This window comes from Mustela nivalis, assembly GCF_964662115.1.
Source record: "Mustela nivalis genome assembly, chromosome: 2".
In the NCBI taxonomy this organism is placed as follows: domain Eukaryota; kingdom Metazoa; phylum Chordata; class Mammalia; order Carnivora; family Mustelidae; genus Mustela; species Mustela nivalis.
Window position 1 is genome coordinate 144547944 of NC_139021.1, and position 25172 is coordinate 144573115.

The 25172-nt window shown below is 47.4% G+C and overlaps 1 protein-coding gene across 2 annotated transcripts in view; it reads right to left on the minus strand.

Annotated features, from left to right (window-relative positions):
• Positions 1-25172, minus strand: part of GRID1 (glutamate ionotropic receptor delta type subunit 1) — a 691195-nt gene that overhangs the window by 246003 nt on the left and 420020 nt on the right. For both annotated transcript variants that reach the window (XM_082717985.1, XM_082717986.1), the window contains exon 5: positions 10630-10683. In XM_082717985.1, the coding sequence (XP_082574111.1) occupies positions 10630-10683 (54 nt within the window). The remainder of the gene's footprint in view (positions 1-10629; positions 10684-25172) is intronic.

The following is a 25172-nucleotide window of genomic DNA, read 5'->3' on the forward strand; positions in this document are numbered from 1 at the left end:
ATCTAAGTAGAGAGGAGGCCATTAAGACCCCCACTGGCCTCAGAAAGTGGGCTCTTCCCCAATTCTTGCCCAGGAGCCCCACTCTGAACCTAACCAGGGAGGAGTACCAGGCACAGGGAGCACCTGACGCAGCCCCTCATCACTTCTGCAGCCAACAAGCCAGTCTGCAAGGCTGCAAGAAACCACATCCTAGTTCTGGTCACTGACAAATAAAGGATTTCTTCACTCCCCTTTCTGAAATTTGACAGTATTCATTTGGGATTCTCCAACAGCTCTAAGACACACGTGGCCCCAGTGCACAGAACATCCTCTGGTTTGAGACAGTGGGAAAAATAACCCAAACCAAGCCTCCGGTCTCTATGAGCCCTCAAACATTATTTGAGACACTTCAGGAGAAGTTTCTCTGGTCTGAATTGTCTTCGGCCTCCACCTCTGCTTCCACACTCTGGTTCTGAAAACACACTCCTGCGAAGGGCCTGCAAGCCCCCCACGCTGCGCAAAGGCAGCAGCCCTTGGTGTGCACGCATGCGCACACGTGCTGACTTCTCGCCTCTCCATGTGGTACATGGTGATTATCCAGCCTGGCAAAGGAGGTGTAATAACAGGGTAGAAGGCACAGATAATAGGATCTTTCTGGCACAAGTACTGAGTTCATCGGAATCCATCAGAACCCATTTGTGGGAAAAGCAATGGATAGGAATGCACAAGGGTAAACACTAACCTTTAGTTTTCAGATACATTTGCTGCACGCGGTAATTAAAGCTATTTTTAAAACTCCCTAAGTGTCAGCACTCCCTTTCCCAAGCATCCTTCTGTCAAAACTCTGCAAAACGACAATGTACTTGTTGGGGACAGTTGACTCACATCTAAAACATGGAGTCTGATTCCATGCCACTGGTAGGAATTTGGATGAGCTGTTCTGTCTGCAGGGAGCTTGAACTTGGTTGCAAATCACAGAGGATCTGGAGTGGCCTCTACAAGCATTGCCTAGCTGCTGTAGGTCAGTGATCCATGAGCACACTCTTCTCTCCCATGACACCATCAATTCTCTGAAGGTGAGTACCAGGTGTATGGGCATCTCTCCAAGGTGTATGGGCATCCCCAGCACCTCACAGGTATTTGGTACATGCATGAGAAATGAATTACAGATTGGCAAGAGTGGCAGATTCTGGTAGGGGGACAGGACATGGGGGAAGAGCTAAGGACCACCGAAGAATCACAGCCCGAGTTCTTTGGGGTGTCTGGAATAAAGAAAGGTATGGAAGCAATTCATAGGTGTTGCAAAGTAAGGGGAGGGTCATTTGGGCTGAATTTTAAAGGGTGTGTAGGAGTTTGAAAGGGAGAACTAGGGCCCCAGCAAGCCTAACACACAGTTAGAAATATTATAACTCAGGTTCACCTCGATGAGTCAAGCCATGTCTCCATCCCCTGGCACTCCTCATAAAGTCATGCACTGACCTGGTACATATTTCCTTGATTAAATTCCATAGATGAACTTTCCCACAGGACAGTAGTGATTTGTTAAGAGGAACTCTCCTTCAAGAGTGCTTGCTATAGGCCAGACCGCTGTGATGGGTCACTTGGGGTGAGTTATCTCATTTAATCTGCAAACCTGTCTTAAGAGGTAGCTCTCAGGAACCCTACTGAGCAGATGAAGAAAACAAGGTTCAAGGAAGGAAGTAAAACAGTTTGTCCAGAGTCAAAGAGGTATCCATGGTGACTGATCTAAAACACGATGGTATGTCACTGTTCTCTAATACCATCCCAAACCCATCAGTGCAGCTCTAAGCACCCTTCCCATGGGGCTTTGAAAAGGGCCAAAGAAGGATGTCCCACAATGACAATTTCCTCATATATTTGTCACCACAAGTGTTAAATTTCACAGATTCCTTTTGGGCTGAGAAAGGAAAATAGATTCATTCTGAGTAGAGAGCGGAAGTACATTTCTAGTAAATAGGGTTTGCTCCCTTCAAATACTACTCATGGGATGTGTATTAGCTTAATCTTGCAAGTTTTTGTAGGAGAGCTTCATCGTTTCCACAGAAGGTCTAGGAAAACAAGGTGCTAATATGTAAAATCACCCGAAGGGAAGAACTCTAATAATAAATAATAAAAGTTTTATAATAAGACTTTCCACCACTTCCAAATGATGAAAACATTCATATGTGACTGGTATTCAGTCATGCAGCCATGCATTTAGTGTTTAGTTAGTGCTAAGTATGAGGCGGAAGGGTAAGGGAGAGGCAGCATGGCAGAGGGTATATATTTTTTAAATTTGGAGTCACCCACCCCTAAGTTCAAATCCTGACTCTGCCACTTCCTAAGTGACATTGAAAAGTCAACCCATCTCTCTGAGCCCCCGTTTCCTTATCTGTAAAATGGAATAATACACATTAAGTACCTGGGGACTTGGTTCTCCAACTCCATCCCACCTTTAACCCCCTATGTCATCACATCCTCATGACGGCAGCACTTGACATCAGTGGTCTCTCCCCCCACTTAGAAACAGTTTCTTCAGGGGTGCCTGGGTGGCACAGACAGTTAAGTCACAAGACAGCTTCTGACTTGATTTCAGCTCAGGTCATGATCTCAGGGTCATGAGATCGAGCCCCACGTCAGGCTCTATGCTCAGCGCAGGGTGCTTAAGATTCTCTCTCCCTCTTCCTCTGCCCCTTTTGCTTATGCTCTCTTTTTCTTTCTCCCTTTCTCAAATAAATAAGGAAAAATCTTTAAAAAAAGAAAAAAGGAAGGAAGGAAGGAAGAAATGGTTTCTTCATTTGGTTTCCAGATGAAAAAACCATACCTACTAATCATAGCAATTCTCACATTAAATGTAAATTATGTAAGCCCTGCAATTAAAAGGCCGAGTGTTATAACAGATAAAACAGCAAGATCCAAGTATGAATGGCCTTCAAGAAACATGTTGTATTTTAAACACAAAGAAACAAGTAGGTTAAAAGTAAACGAATGGAAAAAGATATATTAGGCTAACACTAGTCAAAATAAATCTGGAATAGCTGCAGTAACATCAAATTATATTTCAGAGTGGAGAACATTTCAGAGCAGAAGGATAAAGAAGGTCATTTTGTAATGATAACAGATCAATTAATCAACAGGACATAAAATTCTAAACATTTATGCCTCTTGTAACAAAGCTTCAAAATACATTAAGCTATAACTGCAAGGAGAAACAGGCAAATTCACAATTAAAGTTGAATATTTTGATACTCCTCTCTCAATAATTGATAGAACAAGTAGACAAAAAAATCAAGGATACAAAAGACATAAACAATCTTACCAACTAAATTGACCTAATTGACATTTATAGAACATTCCACACAACAATAGATAACACATCTTTTTCAAGTGTACATAAAAAGCATTTATCTAGGAAGACAATATACTAGACTATCAAGTAAGTCTCAATAAATTTTAAAAGATGCCAGTAATAGAAACTATGTTTTTTGGCAATAATGAAACTGAATTAAAAATCAATAAGAGAGAGATCCTTTAAAAATCCCCAAATATTTGGAAACTAAACAATATACTTCTAAACAACCCATGGGTCAAAGAAGAAACCAAAAGATAATACAGAAAATACTTTAAACTGAGTAATAGTGAAAACACAACATAACAAAATTAGGGGATGCCATTAAATCACTTCAGGGGAAGTTAATAGCACTAAAGAAAAAGTTCTCAAATCGATGATCTCAGCTTTCCCCCACCCCACTAAGAAAAATACAGATATAGATGGCAAATAGATACAAGAAAAGATGCTCGGCATCATGAGTCCTTAGGGAAATTAAAATTACAATGATAATGAGGAACCATTACATACCAGTCCAATGGCTAATATCAAAAACCTGATCAAACCAACTACTTAACACAATGTGGAGCCATTGGAATTCTCACCCAACTTGAAAATTTCTTAAAAAGTTAAACGTACATCTACCACATGGTCCAGCAATTCCACTTGTAAATATGTACCCAAGAAAAATGAAAGTAAATGTCCATGCAAAGGCCTGTGCATGGACATTGATAGCAGCCTTATTTGTAATCACTAAAAATCTAGAACAATTCCAATGTCCATCGATGAATAAAGAGATATTCAAATTGTGATGCATCTGTACATTTGGATACCCTTCATCAATTAAGAAAAGGAACTACTGGTATACACTGCAATATGGATGAATGTTAAAATAATTACCTGGATGGAAATAGCCACAGCAAAACAGAAAAAAAAAAAGAGTACATACTGTATGATTCCATATACGTAAAACTCTCGAAAATATAAATAATCTATAGCGCTGGGAACAGATCAGTAATTGTCTGGTGAGTGGGAGATGATGGGGCTGGGGGTGGGATTACCAAGGGGCAGAAGAATACTTTCTGGGTCATGGACATGTTCACTTTCTTCCTTGTGGTCACAGCTCATGGTGCACTCATATGTCAAACGTCAATTGTACATTAAATATGTGCATTTATTGTATGTGAATTAAACCCCAATAAAGCTATACACTTCTAAGTACGAAAAAAAAAAAAATAGATGAAGGGAGCGATGCTGGAAAAACAGTGCCAGAACTGCAAAGTCTGATAAATGGTGACTCCTAATCTCTGCTCCAGGTTTCCAGCTGGGGCTACAGAGGTGGGTGGGATGTGGTCCCTGTCCTCCAGGGCTCCTCAGTGGGGCTGAGGAGACAAACAATCAGCTCAATTACAACAAACATAATTGGTTTGGAGTGTTACTAAATTAAATTTGTAGACAGTAAATGGTACAGGGACTTAATATCCAAACAGAATCGGAGTCTTCAAAATGAAAGGAAGAAAAAAAATTAAATCTTTTCCCGACCTCTCTCTGTGTCCCAAATAGAGATTTCTTAAAGCTATTTGATTCTTCATTCATATCATGGTCTTTCTTCTTGTTTTCTTCAATTAGTGCATTAGCATTTCCTTCCCCCACATTATTCGTGTGTAGCCTAATCTCATTTTTATGTGCTTTAACTCAGTGTGTGTTGGGGGCAGGGTAGGGAAGATTTGGAAGTCTGGACTGATGTTCATTCTCTGGACCATTGAGGGAAATTCCCTCTAGGCCAGGTCAAGGTCTGCACCTGGAGGATCCTCACAGAGTAGGTGATGGGGGCAAAATAGTGAAAGCAACAAGGTGGGAGTTGAAGCTCGAGGGCCAACAACACAAGGGCGTTCTGGGCAAAGGCTGGCTGGAGAGGTCCAGACACTGGGATGACCCTGCATGTCAGGTGCTGGTGGTGATCTCAGGGCAGCTCTGTATGGGGGGCATAAACTAAGAAACTAAGACCAGGGAGAACTCTGGGGTCGACTCCTGAACAACATCATGAGTCACATGGAGGAATGAACTCCATCCTGTGGGCCCTGACACTCCACCGCCTTTCAATGACCCATTCAAGAGTGGAGGAAAGTACATCAAGAGAAAAAGCCCGAGTGCGTTTGGAACAAAAGCATATGCAGCCGACAGAGTGCACAGCCTCGACCCTAAAAAGCAAGGCCTGCCTCTGAGACTGAAGAGGCCTGCAGGAGACACCTGTATCTCACTCTTGAACTTGAACTTAGCCACCCTCTTTGATCACAGAAGCCTTTTTCCACAAAGCACCTAGAGATTAGCAGAACATATGTTCCCAAATGCCATTTGGAGACTGCTGTAGGAACCCGGCCAGCATTTCCTCTGCCTTTCTCCTTGGCTGCCCTGTCATTGGCTAATGGCCTGGACCAGGGGCCGGGGGGAGCACCTCAAAGGAAGAGCTTGTACCCCATGGGACACGCAAGCACAGGGAAAGGGGGTGCTGACAACTGTAGCTCACAGAGCAGGATGATGGCTTTCTGCATATGTAAAGGGTTGGAATGGTTATAAATCCTTTTCTCCCACACACTGGCAGTTAGACAAGCAGAGTGAAGGTGAGGAAGCAGGAAGCAGACCAGCAGCAGGAGGAGCCTATGTGTGAGTCCCTCGTGTTGGAAACTCTAGGAAGCCTGAAGGAAAGGAGGTACACTTACAGGTGGCTCAGGGAATCAGGCACGTGCACCAAAGTCCCAATGTATCATAGCTGGGCCAAGGAGGGCCATAGGAGAATGAATACTGGGGAAATCCAGGAAAACCATTTAGCAAAGGAGAGGTTTAGCAGACCCCTGCAGGAAAGGTAAGTCCTCGGCAAACAGCAATTCAGGAAGAGCATGCCAGGAAAAAAGCAAAATCTAGAGCCAGGAGGAGAAAATAAATATAGGAAATAAGTCACTCATCTACTTGCAGGGATGAGCCACAGGAGTGAGAAGTTGGGAGAAGGGGGTGGGGTTATGGACATTGGGGAGGGTATGTGCTATGGTGAGTGCTGTGAACTGTGTAAACCTGGCGATTCACAGACCTTTACCCCTGGGGATAAAAATATATTATATGTTTATAGAAAATTAAAAATTTAAAAAAAAAAGAAGAAGGGTAAAAAGTAAATGAGGGTGCACAGGTGTGGTCAGAGTAATCCTCGACAGGTTCTGAGGCAGGGCCCATAATGTTGGCTTTTCTCCACTGCATAGTGGGCCAACCAGAAGATGTGGAGGGGGTACTGGCTCCTGGGACTGGAACACTGAGTGAGAACCGGATATGGGGTATTGATGAGTTTAGAGGAAGACACACTGAGCTAGAGGTGGTCAAGAGGTTTCCAAGCAGCTGACTCCAGAAGGCATCTGGATCTCTGGGTCTGGAGCGCAGAGGCAATGTCTGGAATGAACATGGGATGTGGGGGTCATTGACATTTGCTGGAAATGGGGCAGGGATGTGAGGGGCCTTCCAACTCTGTCTCTTCCACAGACCACAGCTCAGAGCCTCACTTAATGAGAAACCTAAGCACAAGGGTTATGTATGAGCTTCTGCAGTACTTTCTAAACATCTGCAACCATTTCCATCAAAACATGCTTTGGTCCCATGTCTGAAAGAATCAATCTAACAATCTGAGCTGTTCAGCAATAAACAGAGCACCAGAGTCCCAATCAAGCTTAGTTTTGGAAGAGTCTGGAAATTTGTATATATATTCCATAAAAGAATGTCCCCCCAAAGGTTCCCAAGAGACAGATCCTCATGGAGAGGCCATTCTCTGACTCCACCTGGCATTGAGGACACCTGTCCTAAGCACTGGCTCACCTGGGATCTGCTGAAAGCCAGATGGAGAGGACGTACTCTGGAGCAGCAAGAGAAGAGGTTCCAGAAACCGGCTAGCTCATCCATGTTCAAGTCTGACTGGTCCTCAACTGGCAGTTTCTGATGAATGACCCAGAGTGGTCCCCTCCATCCCCGAGTCTTCAGTTTAATTGTTGCCTTTGGCTTTCCTTGAAGGCCTCCTGGGAAATGCTCTTCAAAGAAACTTGCTCTACCCTAAGTATATTGACTTACCTTCAACCAAATCTTTCTAAGAATATACTCCTCGCATGGGGGCACTGGGAATTCAGTGACGAGCTGAATTCTGGCCATGTCTTCAAGGGACTCATGACCTAGTAGCCACCTTAATTAGTTGTTCACTTAGCTTTCCACAGTTCTTTCAAATCCCTACCCTCCTCCAAGCTAACATATAATTCAACCGATCAATAAAAATATAGTTTATACCCAAAAGCACATCTGCTTGCCAGTATCCCCACAGTCAAACCCAGAGACCTGCAGAAACTAGACACTGTCAGTGAGGCTCATATACTCGCAAGCCTTTCTCTGCATCCAATTACCCACTCTCCAAATGAAACAGACCTCAAACATACAACACCAATATTCACCAGTGAAGGGGTAGATATTTTAAGAAAACCACCCCGTTAAGGAAAAAAATAAAAACAAAACAACAAAGGCCTGTGCCATTGTGTGTTTATCTTGAATACAGGAAAACACGATAAGCGAATCAGATACAGGGCAAGAAACTGGAGAACAGAGTTTATGAGGAATGAGAGAAGCTGGAGCAGAGCTGGGGACCACAGGGCAGGCCTTCCCGTGGAAAGATGTGGAACCAAGAGACATAAACCCAACCCTGTTAGACAAACTGAACTTCCTCCAGAGAAGTGGGAGGCAGTTCAAGAAATGAGAAGATGGGGCCCCAGGAGAGGTTCTGAATTCTGGAGACCATGTTGGAACCACAAAGGACTTCCCCTACTTCTCTTCTTTCCACCTTATTTTACCTATCATGTATGACAAACAGAAAAGCAACTGGGAAAATTTGTCCATGGCTCTGTATTTAGAAAGAGCCCAGAATGATATGACTATCGGCTATCAACTGAGTAACAAGAATCTTGTTTCCAGTAGGGCTAGACTGTAACAGGAAAGGGAAGTTCTGAATATGACTGTATCCTGACAATACGTCTACATGCAATTAAGAGAACATCTTGGTCATTAACTAGAGACCACACTGGGGTCCAAGGGTCCAAGCTTTATAGGGGGAACCAACCTTCAGATCATAAACTTCAAGAACGTCCATGAGCTGACAAGAAAGCCAGGAGTGTCTTCATCAGTGGCATACCTGAGCCCTACCTGCTGGCCTTACAGAATCAGACCCCAAACACAAGTTAAGGATCTCGGTCAGGGCCTCGTGCATGATGACGTCCTTTGGCAGAAAGGGCTTGGAAGTCAGATAGTCTTCCTGCAGAGTCCCAAATGCACCACTGAATACTTGTACGACCTCGGGAAAATGTTTAACCTCTTGAGCCTACTCTTTCCCTTCCGTAAAATGGGGATGATAACAATTGTTATACAGGATTGTTGTTGAGGACAAACATAAAATGCCCTGACAAGTGCCTGGCACATAATGGGTGATCAAGATAGAGTAGGCTATATCCTTCACTCTCAAGAGGAAGAGCCTCCCCATAGAAAAGGAAGCCGAAAAGCAGGAGAGGTCACTTCTGGAGGAGGACACACGTAGCCAAGGGAGTCATGTAGCAATCTTCTTGGGTGAGGCTGTTCCAGTGTGGCTGATATCCGTGTCCACACCTGACCCTTCCTGGTAACCCTTCCTGGGGTCCAGTTGCCACAGCAATGCCCTTGCGGGCATGTCACCACAAGCCATGCCTAAGTTACCCCCAGCCCTGAAGAAGGAATCAGGAGGGACAGAGGACCCTGGAGAGGGTCAGATACAGAGAAGGAAAAAAATGCAAGTAAGAAACATAAAAGTAGAGCCATTTTTGAAGTCTGGCAACAGAGAGACACTGGCTATCAGGTTTGGAGAAGTCACCATAAAACTGCAGCCAGCACCAGACATTTGCCCTAAGAGGCACGTGAAATGCTCCCTTCTCTGGGACAAAGGAACCCAGATTTGAGAAACCTGGAGAGAAGCTGGTGAAGCCCAGAGGATCAGAACTTCCCCAGGACCCAGGAACACTCCACCAGGCTCTGAAGAACAGGTCGGTGGCCACCATGTCCCTCCTCATTAGGAGCACAACTATCCACAACCCAAGGTAAATGGACAGTTACCATGCATGTCTCCAACTGGCCTGGCTTGAAGAGCTAATTAGATGTGAATTTATGGAGAAAAGCCATGAAAAGTAGGCCTTGCAAGAGTTACTATCTGATACTACCTATAAAATTATTAAAATAAGCCACCCAGAACTCTTTCAACCATAGAGCACTGAGCTAATGAAGAAACACACATCATAAAAGAATAAATTGCCTACATAATAAACTTTGCATCTCCTCGAATGAGCCCATTAGAAATTGATCAGTTAATTTAGGAGCAGCTGAGGGCCCAAGGCCTGCTGAAAGGGGCACCAGGAACTACCTTCTAGAATCAGCTCTGTTAACAGCACGCTGGGGTCACACAGGCTGCCCTGGTGGTGTTTCCCAAATGGGCATGTGGGCACAGGGGGTTCTTGAGGAGAGCCAGGGTGGGTGGTCACAGGCCACTCGCATGTCATGTCCATAGTGTGGAGGAGGCTAGGGCCAGTCACGGGGCACTGATAAAGAGCAGACCAGGCCACCGTGAACTATCGGTGCTCCCCTTCATCCCAGGGCCCAAAGCAGTGGGATGGCCTGTCACAGAAGACGCTTTCCAATTTACCTCCTTTAAATGGCTATACAGATTCCTGCCCGCTCCAGCTGCACACAGGTGTGTGCATTCACAGACACACTCACACGCATGTCCGTATACGTGCTCACACACAGGCTGACACACACGTTCTCACACACTCTCACACACATGCACTCTTATGCATACACACACTCACCCAAGTAACACACACACCTGCAACCTCCTATATGAAATTCAGCTTCCTCCATCCCCTCCTCATTCCTCTGCCTCACTCCCTCTGAGCCCCATTTTCTAACCTGCCCTAATTGCTCCAGTCCCTGATCCCTGACCAGCTGCCCTCTCTCACTCCTCACACTCCATGCCTGAGGCCACTGCCCTTCGGCTTCTACATTCTTCATCTACCCCAGCCTTGACTCCTTCTCTGGTTCCCACCTGCTCCAGGTAAGCATCTCAGCAGGTCACATCCAACTCTCTGAACCCCTGTGTGCTACAGTGGAGCCCTGGAATTCATTCCAGCACTCCAGGGCAGAATTGGGCCCCACAGCATCCCCCTGAGCTTTCCCAAGGGGAAGGGGCTCGGTGCAGGCTGTGCCCCTCGGCCTTCTGGGGTTCTTACCTCATTCACAAAGACCCAGTGGCTGTCCTTGGAAGCCAGGTTGGTCTCCACAGCCTGCAGAGAGAAAAAAAAAAAAACAAACATGAACAGAAGCAAGCCAGAAGCTGGCAGACATGCAGGATGATTGCCGAGACGGGGTTTGATAAACATTGCTCTTGGAGATTTTTTTCTTTGCAAAACATGCTATCCCCTGGGGTCAGCTCTGGCTGCCTTAGTTACAAACCGCATCATCTGAACACAGACATCTGATTTCCTGCTGTTCTTCCAAGCTCTCATGCACCAGCCCTGAGCACGTCGAAAGCTCTGGTTCCTGCAGAAATCCCAAGGCCGTCACAGATTGGGGCATTCCTCCCCTCTCCTGGAGAGCACCTTTCTAGAGGGGAGCTTGGGAGATGATTCTCAGGACTGCCAGAGGCTAGAGTATCAGGAATCTGGAACGAGGGACGTATGGCACCTCATCCAGCCATGCTGAACGACACCTGGGACTCAGAGGTGCCTCTGCTGGGGCTGAGAGCTGCCTTTAGTTCTAAAGAACCACAAAAGACCCATAGAACTGACTCACTCTTGTCTCTGGGTGGTGATACCCCCCTCCATCATTCTCTCTTCTGGCACTTTGCTCTATTTATTGATCGCACTTCCAATTTCGGTACGTGAATAGTTAGCAGCTTATTTATTTCGTATTGCCGATCTACTTCACCAAGTTGGGGTCTCCGCATCTTGGGTGGTCACGGTTCTGTCTCAGAACCTTACAACATAACCAGAACATAGTGTTCAATATGTGAATGAATACTGATATTGAACACATGAAGGAAGGATAAGAGGGCAAGGCAGATAGGACCCCATTTTTTATTGTTTTTCAGGTTTTTATGGGTGCTTTTACCCCCCTTTATTTGGAAATCCAACAGATTGAAAGGAGAGAAGGAATCGGTCATTGTCAAGCATGTCCCATAAGAATTCTCCCAGTTAGCATGTGTCAAGGACTTGCTGAGTACCAGGCACTGTGCCAAGTCATCTATGAACCTGGAGAGAGCTACCAGATTGTTGTTCTCTTTGCGTGTGTGTACTTTTGTGATGTAAGTTTTTGTGTGTGATGTAATTTTTATTACTTTTTTTATTTGCAAAAATACAGGAAAAAAATGTTCAAAATCATCCCAAAACCCTGGCCCAAATTTTTCAAAACATGCTAAATTGGTGAAAATGCCCCATTTATCCCTTTGCATGCATCCTCCAGAGGTTGTTCGAGGTGTCCCTTTTTAGAAGGCTGTGGTACATATCTACATACACCTATCAGGCACCTGCTTCTATTAAACTGGAATCATGACCTACACATCAGGTTGCATCTGTCATTTTTTTATCTATAAGTGTATCAAGACTATCTTTCCTCACCAGTACACAGAGATATGACCCATTTTTCTTAACCATGAGGCACAGAGGGGTACAGGTCGCTGCCTGCACCAGCGACCCAGCCATATGTGGGAGCTAGACCATTGCACTGCCCGTGCCCCTTCTGTTAGGACTTCATCTACATGGAGAATGAATTGGTCTGCTGACCAAGACAGCAAGCATGTGGAAAGAGAGCCCATGGGAGTGCCCCAGCCAGCTCCAGCAGCCCAGTCCTTCACAGATAGCTCCCACACGACACTGAGGTGGACAGAGGAGTCTTTCTGGGCCATCTGTGGAGGAGGACATGAATTCTCCTTCTCCAGAAGTGAGAGGGTGCCAGCCCCTATGAAGACAGATGAGGAGGGGAGTCTAGACTTGGCTTGAAGGGGACTCCCGTCACTGGCTGTCTTTTAGCCACTCCAGTCTCTGTTCAGCTATAAAAAATTAGATAACACTTGCTTCCTCTCTCCTGCCAATATCTTCAGTCCTCAATCTCAAGAAGCAGTAAATACAGAAGATGGAATGGCATCCATCCCAGTCCCCAGCCTTTCCCACAAAGCAGAGGCAGGAAGTGGTCATCCCTAAGCTTTGCAGGTTCCACCCTTATTCACTGACTTGCCCCACATGCTTGGATCCTGAAAATCTTCTCTAGCCACACAAGTGCTCCTCCTCACGAGCCATGCCCCCTCGAAACACTCTCCTCCTCAGGATAAATGAGTTATGTCTAAGAATGCCTAGGCTGCTCCGTCCCCTACCCTAGGAAGAAGGCCTCAAGTGTTCTCTCTCCTGTAGTGGAAGAAAGGAGCTCCAGAGATGCCAAGCCCCTGTGGAACCATGTCCTGAAGATGCTTTCTCCCCATTCTACTCACTCTATACACTAGCCCCCCTTCCCCAGAAGCTGTGAGGACTTTCAGGCCAGCCGCCTTCTGAGGTGCCTCAGACTCTCAGATGAGGGGAAGAGAGAGCACCTCCAGGTTCAGTCCCAGCCACCCAGCCCAAGGCCTCCCCACACAGACCTTCAGGAATGTCTTCAGAAGCCCGAAGCCCTGGGGAGGAGGTGTGGGAGGGAGGCGTGGGCACAGGGTGCTCTGGGAACATGCTGCAGCACTCTGCTGGGCTCTGGCTTGCCTCCATTGCCAACACCTCAGCATTCCCTTAATGCTCACGTGGAGGACACCAGTGATACGCTCAACAGATCTGTATAGGACACAGCACTGGGAGCATGTCATTATATCGCAAAACGCTACAACACTGAACTGATTCTAAAGAGAGGCAGCTTAACAAGGCTGAGCTCAAAGCCCTTGGTTTCCAGGAACAATAGGGCATCTGGGGAGATGAAACTTGGAAGCCACACTGCCAAGTAAGGAGCCCTGGAAAGGCAGGCGCTGGGCACTGGCGACTGGGCCACCGCACTCAACGTGGGACACCGCAGACAGGATTTGGTCATGGAGTGCGGCCGGGAAAGTACAGGCACCTCTAGGCACATGAAGCACTGTCGTGTTTGAGAGAGAATGAAGCTGCTCTTCGCAGGCTCTCAGAGTTGGTTTAGGACCAAGGTCTCCAGGAACCAAGGAGGGAAGTATCAGCTCAATAGAAGAGAGAACTTTCTGACCTTCTGAGTGGTTCAAGATGGAACGGGCTGCTTCGGGAGCAGTAAGGTCTCATGGAGGGGATGTGCCTGAGTGGAAGGGGAACAGCATGTCCCTGAAAGGACTTAAGAATCAGCAGGAAGGCTGACCATGGGTGAGGGGCAAGACCCCCTCAGCACAGCTGTTCTGAAGCAATGATTGGAAAGTCTGGCCACATGTAGGAATCTCCTAGGGGCCTTTTAAAAATGCAGACCTTGGGGCTCCACTCCTTGAGGCCGGTGCACCAGGAATAGCGATCTGCCTGAGGTCCTGTGTTATTTCATCGTTTCAACCCTGCCTCTTGGCTTCCGCAGCTGGAAGCCCTGCTCCAGAATATTTAGTTCTTCAAATCTGAAGGTAGAGATGCACCTGTGTGGGTGAACGGTCCTCTGTTACCCAAAGATTCCCATCGTGCAGAGGACATGACGCAGATGCTGGGAAGTCCCAGGGAACAGCTGGGACCCTGGCTCCTCTCAGGAATTGTCCCACCTGGTCTCAGATACACGCATGAAAGATATTGATGGAGAGAATTGATCAGAAAACCCCATAGGACAACTGGCCAACTTTCTTGTCCTACTTTCCTCACCAATTAAGCTCCGTTAATTTGTTAAGCCTCTTTTCCCCCACACAGAGATAAATAGCGCTTGGCTGCAGCCTTTTCCAAAGGATGCAATTTACACAGAAGCTGGGCTAGATAGAAAGGAGAAGCTACTGCAGATTTAGAAGGAACACTTCTCTCCAACCCCAACCCCCAACTAGTTATTGGAGAGCTGCCAGCTCCATGGGAAGAGCCCTAAATGCTCACAGCCCAGTGGGCAGTGTCCCTCCCAGCACCTCTAATTCGCCATCTAAGTGCCATCCTTCCGTCTTCCTCCCCAGCCATGTCTGCGGCAGGTGCAGCCAAGCCCTCTCTTCCATGGCAGAGCTAGCGGGGTTGGGAGAAGCAGGCAGGCAGAACGTGTTCGAATCCTAGTTCTGGCACAGCTTAGCCATGGGTTCCTGGGTAAGCTATTCCACCTCCCTGAGCGGCAGCTCCACGCCTGTTAAGGCGTTCCAATGCCAACAGGGCTCTCCATGCTCTGCCCACGTTCCCCCCCAATTCCATTAGGGTTTCTGAGCACACTGGCTCCCTGTGTGTGTTCACGCCCAGCGGCAGGCACCCGTGGCTCCGGCTGCTGGAACCCTGCGCAGCTCTCACGCTGCCTGGGAATTTACACCCCTAATGGAGGACTGATAGCGTCACATATACAGATCCCAGCTGCCCCGTTCCCAGATGGGACTGCTCCACGTGTGAGTGCCGCTGGGTCCAGAAACTCTCCGTGGGACCACGCCCAAACTGCGTCACTTGTAAGCACACCCACTCCGGCTTCCTTCCTTTCCCTGTCCCACATTCCCACTCCCTTGCTGCCTTTCCCTTTCTTTTATCCTTTAATTCCCCTGGGAACACTTCTTAATAAATCATTGTCACACAAATCCTTGCCTCAGAGTCTGCTTCCGGGAGCCCAACCTGAGACAAATACCTCCCACCCTGGGGTTATCATGGGAATTAAATGAAATTACGTATGAGGCTCCTGGCCCGGAAAGGAGCTCACTATAGATAAGCAGTGAACAGGAAGGTCCCTCCCATTCCTTCCACTCAAAAGTCTCCAGCCTGCTCATCATTCAGCGGCTTCTTGAATGGGTAGACGTACATAGTCTCATCCATTCCATCCTTCACTCAATAGACTGTGCCTGCTTCACACCAGCTATTGTCCTAACTCTCTGGAAGGCAGGTGTGAGCCAGCAGCCCCATTCGTGCCATCATGGAGCCAACACTGTCAAGAGGACTGACAATAAACACAACATGGCCAGAGATGAGCGCTGTCTCTGCCATGACTCCACAGACCCTTTGAGGCAGCACAACGTGGGGATCCCTTCACGCTGGCACTACAGCAGATCTGCTTTGTAGCACTATCAGCATGAGCAGAGAAGCACTGAGCTAACCAGGCAAATAGAGGGTGGCCCTCCGTTCCATGGGTGGGGAAGGGAGTGCAGCTGGCCTTCTGGCCAGGGTGGGCTCCAGTCACTCGCCTCCAGCAAGTAGGGAGGTTGCATTCCTGCAGTTGGGTTTCTCTACCAGAGCTGGGCACCATGGCCATGGGACAATCCTCAAAACAATGCGGTGACAGGTGACAGAGTCCTTGAGCAACTGCAGGTTCTCTACCTGGACCCCGCAGGAGGCAGGAACCATGTCTCGGTAGACCCAAACTGGCAGCCCTGGTTAAGTTGCTGCTGTGAGTCTTGCAAGACTTTGCCAAACCATCAGTGATTGACTTCCAAGCTCTCATGTCCATCAGTAGACTGGCCAACAGAGAACTTTAGAAGAAGAGCTGAGAAGGTAAAAACTTCCAAAGGTTCAGCTGACTCCTGTTTGAGCCCCCTTTCAATAGGAGACCCCCCTCCACATGCTTACTGTGGCACGCAGCCCATAGAAAGGGCTGGAATGGTGGACACAGGTTGCCAGTGGTGAGGGTATCCCTTCCAGAGGCAGAGCTAGGTGTCTACACTTGTCTGACACCCATACACCAGCACACACTGTCACAGCTAGACATCGGTTAAGGAAGTGCAAGGCAGTTGTCCTTCCCATACCTGGGGAAGAAAATACGTCCCCTTCTGCAGGAGCAGCAGCCCCTGTCTGAACCACAGGCCAGTTGCAGTTTTCCCATGGCCAAGTGCATCACAGAGCTGGAATATAAGTGACACAGGACAATAACATGCCCTCCTGCAGGGCCCCTGGGGGCCAGGGTACATTTGGATCCTGTCCTGGCTCCTCAGCCACCCTGATTCCACAACTTCCATAGAGAAGTAGGTGCAAACCGAAGTCCAGCTCCTAGCTCCCTAAAGCTCTAGACAGAAAGCAGCCCCTAGAGCTGACAGGAATGGTAGATGCACGGTGGCTCGCATGGACAGGATGGGAGAGTCCCTTTGGCCATATGGAGGTGGAGATCAGCTCTAATATCCAAATGCTTAAAAAGAGGCCAAGAGGACAGTTTTTCTTAGCAACTGCAGGAAGTGCCTCCGGCCTCTGTTTTACCCAGGACCGAGTCTGAGCCATCTCCTTTGGTCAAGCACCCCTCCAGATACTTCAATACTCCCTTTCCCCCACTCCAAAACACACACCCCTCCCTTTCCTCACACAGCCTACTGACTCAGGCAGCATTCTCATTCCCCTCCCATGGACGGGAGCCAGGACCTAGATCTGGCCTCGCAGCTCACCCAGGGCCCTCCACTAGTACTTGGCAGGAGCTGGACTTGAACTTGTCTCCAAAGCTTGAGTTCTTTTCTCTCGGTCATGCTGTTCCTCAAAAGGCCTCATCAGCTGTCAGGGCAAGCACACAAGCCTTCAGGCCTGGGCCCGGCCCCTGACAATAGGGACAAAATGATCTTTTTTCTCATAGCGGAGAAAATGCTGTGACAAGCAACAATGCCTTCCTTCTCCAGGTTAACTTGTACTCATCAGCCTGAGACCATTATGCCACCCGCATTTCTTAAGCATGAGCCCGTTTCACTTTATCTTGGCCTAAAGGAATCACAAATGGAGTGGAAAAAAACCTCCACATGGAAGCCTTCCAGCGCATCGCTGAGGATTTATTCCACAAAGTGCAAATGCCACCGATTATTTATGTATGTGTTAATTGTTGGCCACTTCTCTAGGCACCCCTCAACACTGGGAGCCTGAGATAATGAAAACTTGTCGACAATTAGCATCTTTTAAAAATCCCAACCCGTAACATTTCAGAGCATTCCCCCCATGGAGCGCAGAGCTGGCATTTTCCCAAGGATGGGTAGCATACTAACTTTAAAGACCCACCACAGCCTTTGCAACAGCATGCTATTTAGGAATAATTCTCTCTGTACTTGTCACGCCTCTGGAGAGTGAGGGCGTGTGGTGCCCCGGATCTGCAAAGAACGGAAGTCGCTGGCCACAAGATCATGGGTGATCGAGGAGCCCATTTATAAGGAAATCAGCAAAGCAGCTGCCATGCTCAGGCCCCCACATTCAGAAGCGATAGCACAGAACCACAAGGAAACCCATAAAGGACAGCCATCACTGAACTATGTCTGGTCACTCTGGGCATCCAAGAGGCCTGCCTCCCTGAGAAAAGGGCCTGAAATTCTTGCCCAGCTCCTTCTCCTGTTTACCTTAGCCCCATCTTTTTGTTCTCACTGGAAAATGCCTTAATGTTCTCCCCAAGTTGGTGGCTCCTACTACGGGCCCATCCCTACTTCTAGGTCCCACCAAGGAATCTTGACCTATATGTGGGTTTCCTTTCTATTTCTTGTCCCAGGCCCTTCCCAAGAAACAGCCCCTTATGACTAAGCATGTGTCATGCGTTCCCACCTCACCCCCACTCTCCTGGAGTTTTTCTTGAAGCCAAGGGCTCTGGCCCCCGGCGGGAGCAGGAATCACAGTTCCCTGAGCACACGGACATGCCACTTAGCATGTGTGTTTTGGTGGGCAGGTTGGCTGCTGGAGGGTGGCAGAGACGGGGCAATGGCGCCCAGCCACACAAGGCCATCTGGGGAAGAAAGTGTGGCAGAACTCAGCCTGTGTCGCTTCCAAACACATCTCTGGGGGACACTAAGAGGGCCTTGCCTGAGGGGAATCGGAGCCTGCTGTTGTGAGTTCAGGGAAGGTGCTGGCTAGAAAAGGCTAGAGGGAAGGACCATCTGTAGACTGGGAGCAATTGCTGCACTTTCTGAACACCTCCTCTACCCAGACCCCGAGGGAAGCCCTGCACACAGTGAGTCCTCATGACGAGCTGCTGAAAGAGGCTTCTGATCTGAGCAGCCAGATGGGGAGACCTACCGAAAGGCTCCCCGCAAGTCAGTGTCACCGGGGCACATGACCAGCCCCTCTAGTGTGTGCCATGCCAATGTGAAGACAAACCCATTATGGTCACTTCTGGGGATGTTTCACACAAATGCAAGAGCCAAGCTGGGAGACAATGCAGAGAGTGAGGATGCCTGGATAGAACATCTGGGAAGACACAGGGATTTCTGCGAAGTTAGGTCCCGGATTCTGTAGTTTCCTGCCACCCCATCCCCCCCCACCCCTCCAAACCCCTGGATCAGGTGGTTCTCTAGTTAGCTGTGGGGAGGGGCCCTCACTAAGGCCTAAGGCCTGGACTAGACACCCTTCCCCACACATCACCTGGCAGACAATGAGCAGACAAGGAGCTCTGAAAGATGTCTATGGAACCAATGAATGGGTGGGCCCACACTTTTGCATATTTCCCCGAAGCTGATAATGACAAAAGCCAGGGGCAAAAAAAGGAAGCCCCAAATAGCCAGAGGGGGTACTGACAAGCAGGTTACTCTTCCTTTTCTCTTCCCTTGGTACTGCCTTCACAGAAACCCATGCACACGGGACCTGTGTCCTTGTTTTGCACAGTCTGGATAAGCACTTGATTTCTGGTTAACACTGTGCTGTGCAAAGTACTTCCTGTATTGGAAAATAGCACCCTTCTTCGACACATCTGAAAGAAGGTGAAATGAAACAAAGTGAACTTGAAAGGTGGATAAATGCAAGACATCGTGACCTTTGGAAGTAGATGGAAACATGATCAAATTTCAGAGCCTTGCTATGGGGATATAATTGTGTCTTCATTTGTGCTAAACTCCTGAGGCAAGCTCCCATATATTCTGCTTAACAACACAGTAAGTTCCGGACTAGTCTGGTCAATCAGCGGCATTTTAAAAGGTATTACTGTAATACTGGCGAGAGGGTATACATCGTTAGGTGGTATTTGATTTTGTTTTTGTTTTTGTTTTTGTTTTTACACTGCCTTTGATCTCAGACAAACTATTACATTGTTAGTGAAAAAAAAAAGCATGCATAATTGACTAGACACATGTAAAAATCTGATAGAACTGAACAATTTTTAGTCAATCATTAGACCTCCCTGGCCTGGGTCCTCACTGTTGATCAAGTCTGAGATAAACAGCTCTTTCCAGCGGCCTTCCCACTCCGTGTGGAGGGCAGGAGTGCTAGCCCACAGCCTCCGGGGATGAAGATTCATTACAGATCATTTGTGGATCCTTCAGATGAAATAGAGACAGGTTCCCGGGCTGTGCTGGAAGTGCAATTTACTGTGATAAAAAGTGAGAATATGCTACATGAGGACAATTTATGAGGAAACGTTAATATCAGCAGAAAAATGAAATGGAGTCTGCTCACAGGCACGACCTGTTTAATAAGGGCAACTTGGAGAAGTAAAGCCAGGCGCTGCCGATGAGTAGCAAATGATGGATACTCGGATTTTAATAAGTGGTCCATAATTTCTCGGCCATCTGGAGAACACGGAGGCCCAGTAAGGCCCTCTATGTTCTATCCACTCTCACAGACGCCCAGGCTTTGTCCTGCCGGGAGGCGACAGGAGCAGGTTTTCTATCAGATCTTGTGTCATGCAAAAGAAAGGTGTTCCTGCCATTGGCTGCATGGACACTACGGCAGCATTTCTTTCGAGAACCAAGATGCACAATAGAACAAATCACTTCTGAGCTTATTTACGCTCCGGTTTGGAGAGAACAGCCACCAGCCTCTGCAGCGGGTTGTGAACAATCTCATGACGTGGTCCCCCAGAGGCCAAGGGACACAGCTCTTGGGTGGCAGGTGGCTGCGCTGAGCCATTTCTCATACAACCTGCTATTCTGCTCCAGCTTCAAGTGATTTTCAGATATAAGCAAAGCAAAGTCCAAAACTGATTAAAAATGTTTTCTTCTCCCTCCCATGAGTATTTGGACGTTCATGCTAGAATCTGAGACAGCACTGCCTGCATCCAAAGAGTGGCTCTGGGGACCCACGGCATCAGAGGCTGAAGAAGGAAGGAAGGCATGGGGCAGAAAACTCCCTCCCAGGGCTCCTGGGTCACATAAGGCCCCACCAGCCTGCCCCCTCGTGTGGCTGTCAGCCCCAGAGACCAGACCCACAGCACATAGCCACCGGGAGAACATTTACACTGCCTGGGCTACTCATTTAAAGCATCAGCGTTCAAGGTTAATGCCGTGACCCCTTCAAATCCTGCCAGGCAAGCGACTTCTGCACACGGATCTAATTCCTTTTCTCAACCTAAATTGTTTTTAAAAGATGGAAGCGTTTGAATTCTTTTTAAGGCAATAAAGTTGAAAGTAGCAATTCTTTACCAAGCTGATAAGAGCTGCTGGGTGTAATTTGTATTCTTTTTTATGAGCCTGACTTTTTGGAGAATGGAATAGAAAGAAAAATATCTTCTTTTCAGTTCTGGAGACAAGAGCTGCTTCTTCCTCAGGGTGCTGGGGAGGAGTTCTCTGGCTTGGCAATTGTCAGGAAACAAGTCCCTGATTTGTGACATGGGAAAGTCAGGGAGGTGCTCTGCACAGGAAAGGGGGCATGAAGCGTATCTCGACATTCTCGTCCCATTTAAAGTGATTCAGAGAGGCCATGGGTGGGACTGTGAGGTCCTGGGGAGTAAGGAGAGGCTATTGCAAATTCAGTGAAAAGAGAAAGGGGAGGATCTATAATCTTTAGAATCCACAATATAAACTGTTACACCAGCTTTGAGACAGCTTCTCTCCAAGTACAATGCATCTGTGCTGTTGGGTCCCAGACCTGGGCATGGCCAAGAACCTCAGTGTTGCCCAAACTCCTCTGGGCCCAACAATCAAGTTCAAGTCACATAACTCTACATTCAGTGGCTACAAGTCTACATTTGACAAAGAAGCCAAATAAATATACTTTGTCTGCAGGGGTGTGGCTGACCTGTCCCACCCTCTACTCCCATGACCAGCACAAAGCCATCGGAAAGGCCCTATGCATGGAATGGCATTGCTTGAAGAGAAAACTCGGAGCACAGGGCTTCTAGGCTCAGTATCTAGAGTAGAAAAGGCAGTGAAAAAACTCACCATAACCATGTCCTACACTTGTCTTAGAGCTGTAGGTCGGAAGCATCACACTAGTTTCATCTACTTTGATGATCTTGGTGACAGACATGAAGGCAGGAGGTGACCCTTTCTGGCCCCCAGGGCAATGTTAAGCCTTGAACTTCCCCAAAACTTCCATCTGTGTGTGCACGTGTGTACACACACACACACACAGACACATATATACATACACACACATTCCACTTCATATACCTTTGTAGGGGGATGTGGGGCACAAATAAAGAAAAACACCAATGAATCAACAAACACAAAATGCCCAGGACTGCCATTATCACATCTCTCTCAAATTCCTACCTCAGATTCACACTCGTCTTTCTAGCTTTCGTGACCAGATTTTCCAGATGGCCTCCCAGGTGCTTATTCCAAAATGTAAATTCTCCATTGATAGTGGCACTGTTTCTTGCAACAAATCCTAAAAATGACCCTTTCTGATCCCCTTGAAAAGAAGAGGAAAGCAAACCAGGAAATGACTGACAACCCAGCTCTTTGGGTTCACAGACAAACAACATCATCTCTGTCTGGACCGGGAAACCAGAAGTCCAGCCTAACTAACGACGGAAGGAGACAAAACACTTCTGAAGTAGCTACCTGTGCCACCAGATCCAGAGAATGGGGAGCTCATGATGGTCTCAGGCCCTCCCCTGTGGTCATTCAGTATAGACTTGATGCTTTTTGACTCTGTACTCCCTAGGATCAGGTTGGCCATAGCCCAGGGGGAAGGCCAAGTGCCAAGTAGTGTTGGTTTGGGCTCAGGGGAAGGACTAGAGGCCTCAAGCTAGAAAGGGACATCGCCCCATAGGCTTCCTGAGGAATTTGCCTGATCTAGAGAAACAGCAAGGCAGGAGGAGGCCCAGAGGAGAAAAACAGGTTTTTTGGACCCATCCACTTCAGGGAATCATGGAATTAAAAAGTCAAAGAAGCAGGTGTCAACCTCAAGAAAATCCATGACCAGTGGTGCGAGAGACAACAGCAGGATCTACCCACCCACTGAAAAACCGTGGACCTGGCTTCCTGCTAGATGCCAGGTGCTATAAGCAATCTGGACAAGGAAGTAAGGAAGTCTGGGGCCCTATCCTGAGGCAACTCTGGCCTACTTAGAGAGACAGTTCCACACAGAGAGAATATTGTACAGGATAAAAGGAGAACCTGCAGTGATCAGGGAATGTTCAGTGAACGAGGAACCAGGTACCAACTCCCTCCTGGAGAGTGGAAGTCCCCATGTTGGGGGTGGGCAGTGGCGGGGCAGACAAGCATTCCAGTTTGAGGAGATAGCATGTACAAGCCTGGAGGCAAGAAAGGGCATTAGGTTAGGGAGTGGTGGTTAAGTCACATCTTCACATCTTATGAATAAAGATTGGATCCTAAAATCAATTATACTCAAAATTAGCCACAAAGACTTCTTAGCTCATGGATAAAGTGTACTACAGAAAATATAATTTGTGTAAAGAATCCTGGATCTGTTCCTCTGACCTTTACTAATCAATGTTTCTCTATGGTCTGCAATTAGAGCTTCATTTTCTTCCCTGAGTGTATTGACAAAACCATCACCCACTTGCCTAGCTCCTGAAAGCCGTGCTCCCTATCCAGTCTGTCAGAGACCAGACAGTTTTGGAACCTCTTCTTGCCTCGCAGGGAAGGGAATGGTCAGACCCGCATTCTAGAGAGGTCAGGCTGGCTATGTGGAGAAGCCCTTGAGACCATGCACACGTTCTTGCCAGCACATTCTCTACCATGTCAAGCTTTACTGGGTCCATTGCTTATTGACAAGGCCAATGTGGCATTGTCTGGCCTATGTGCCTATCAGTTGGAATTGAATCTGCACATGAAGTATCCCCACTACTGATCATTCTGTGGCTCAAAACCAAAGGTGAGAGGATCAGTAGCAAGAGGAATGAGCTAGGACCTGAAATACTGCCAGGTCCTGAACAACAGGCCCTACGCCAGGGAGCCGAGATTTTATCTTGTAAATCAGAAGCCCCCAGATCATGTACTGTGGGATAGAAGAGCCTTAGGAGTTGCTAAGAATTCTCCAATTTAAGAAAAAAAAAATCTATGCTAAGGAAATTTGAGGTATACTGACTGCACCCTGGAGAATCACGGAGGACACGAACAGATATGTTGGAATGTAACATGCTACCTTGTGGTCCATCCAGATTCGTATGCTGAAGTCCCAATCCCCAGTACCTCAGAATATAACTGTCTTTGGAGATAAGGTATTTAAAGTGGAGATTAAGTTAAAATGAGGCCATTAGGGTGGGCCTAATAAAATGTGACTAGTGTCCTTATAAGAAAAGAGTAAGAGACACCAGGGATAAGAGAAACCTAGAGAAAAGGCCATGTGAGGACACAATGGGATGGCAGCCATCTACAAAGCAGGAAGAGAGGCCTCAAAAGAAAACAAACCTGCCAACACCTTGATCTTGGACGTCTGGACCCCAGAACCATGAAACAATACATTTCTGTGGTTAAAATCCCCAGTCCATGGTACTTTCTTAGAGCATTCCTAGCAAACTAATACAAACTAATACAGAACTAAAGGTTCTCCTAAGATCGAACAAACAAACAAACTGTGGTCAGAAAGTCTGAGATACAATGCATTTATTTCCCCACCTTGAAGAACCACGAAGCACACTAACAGAAAAGTTCTTCTATCACAGAAAATCATCAAACTTGGCTGATGTTTATCAAACCTATGTTTATCAAACCTATCTCCCAAGAACAATAAATTTCTTCGTTCAAGGAACACATGGATATTTCACAGGACACTAAGGTGGCAACAGTACAGGGTGGGGTAAATGGTAGTCCAGGCCTCAGAGGCCCAGGAGAGGATGTGCAGATGGGAAGGATCTGGTCCATCTGGATTCCAGATGGGACAGACTGGCCACATGGAGGAGAAGGTCACAAGCACAAGAAACGCAGGGAATCAGCCAGGAAGCAGTTCCAGTGGTCCAGAAAAGTGGTAGTGAGGGCCAGAACAGAGTGAGGTCACCTGGTTGGAGAGGACAGGGTGGAGTATGAAATGTTTAGAAGGAAAACATTAATAGGAAACGGTAATCCGCTGGAAACTGAGTGAAGTGTGAAGGACAAAAAGAAATCTGACATGACAGCTAGATGCGATCGCATAAAAGCAGAAGGTGGAGTGGGCTCAGTGAGGAAGATAAATTCAGGCATAACATCCTGGACAGAGGGAACTCAGAGAGGCAAGTCCTAGAACTTTGGGAGAAATAGATGATCATAGGAGTGAACAGGAAGGGGTAAGCCAAGGGCTTACCCCAGGCAAAAGGTGAAGGTGCACAGGACAAGGCAGATGACACAATATCGAGTTAACCTAGATACCCCATCCTCCAGTATAAGAACCAGCAGTGGCTGGCTTGATCTACAGACACATTTGAGTGGCTCCAGCCATAGGACCAGTAACCTGTAGAGGCTGGGAGCCAGGCACGCATGGCAGGAGGACAGGAACTTCTTCACCTTCACCTTTGGACCACTACTGCTTCTACTGGTGCCAGCCAAGCCACCACCTTCTTGGAGAGTACACGGCACACACCCAACCTTCCCTCTATACCCTAC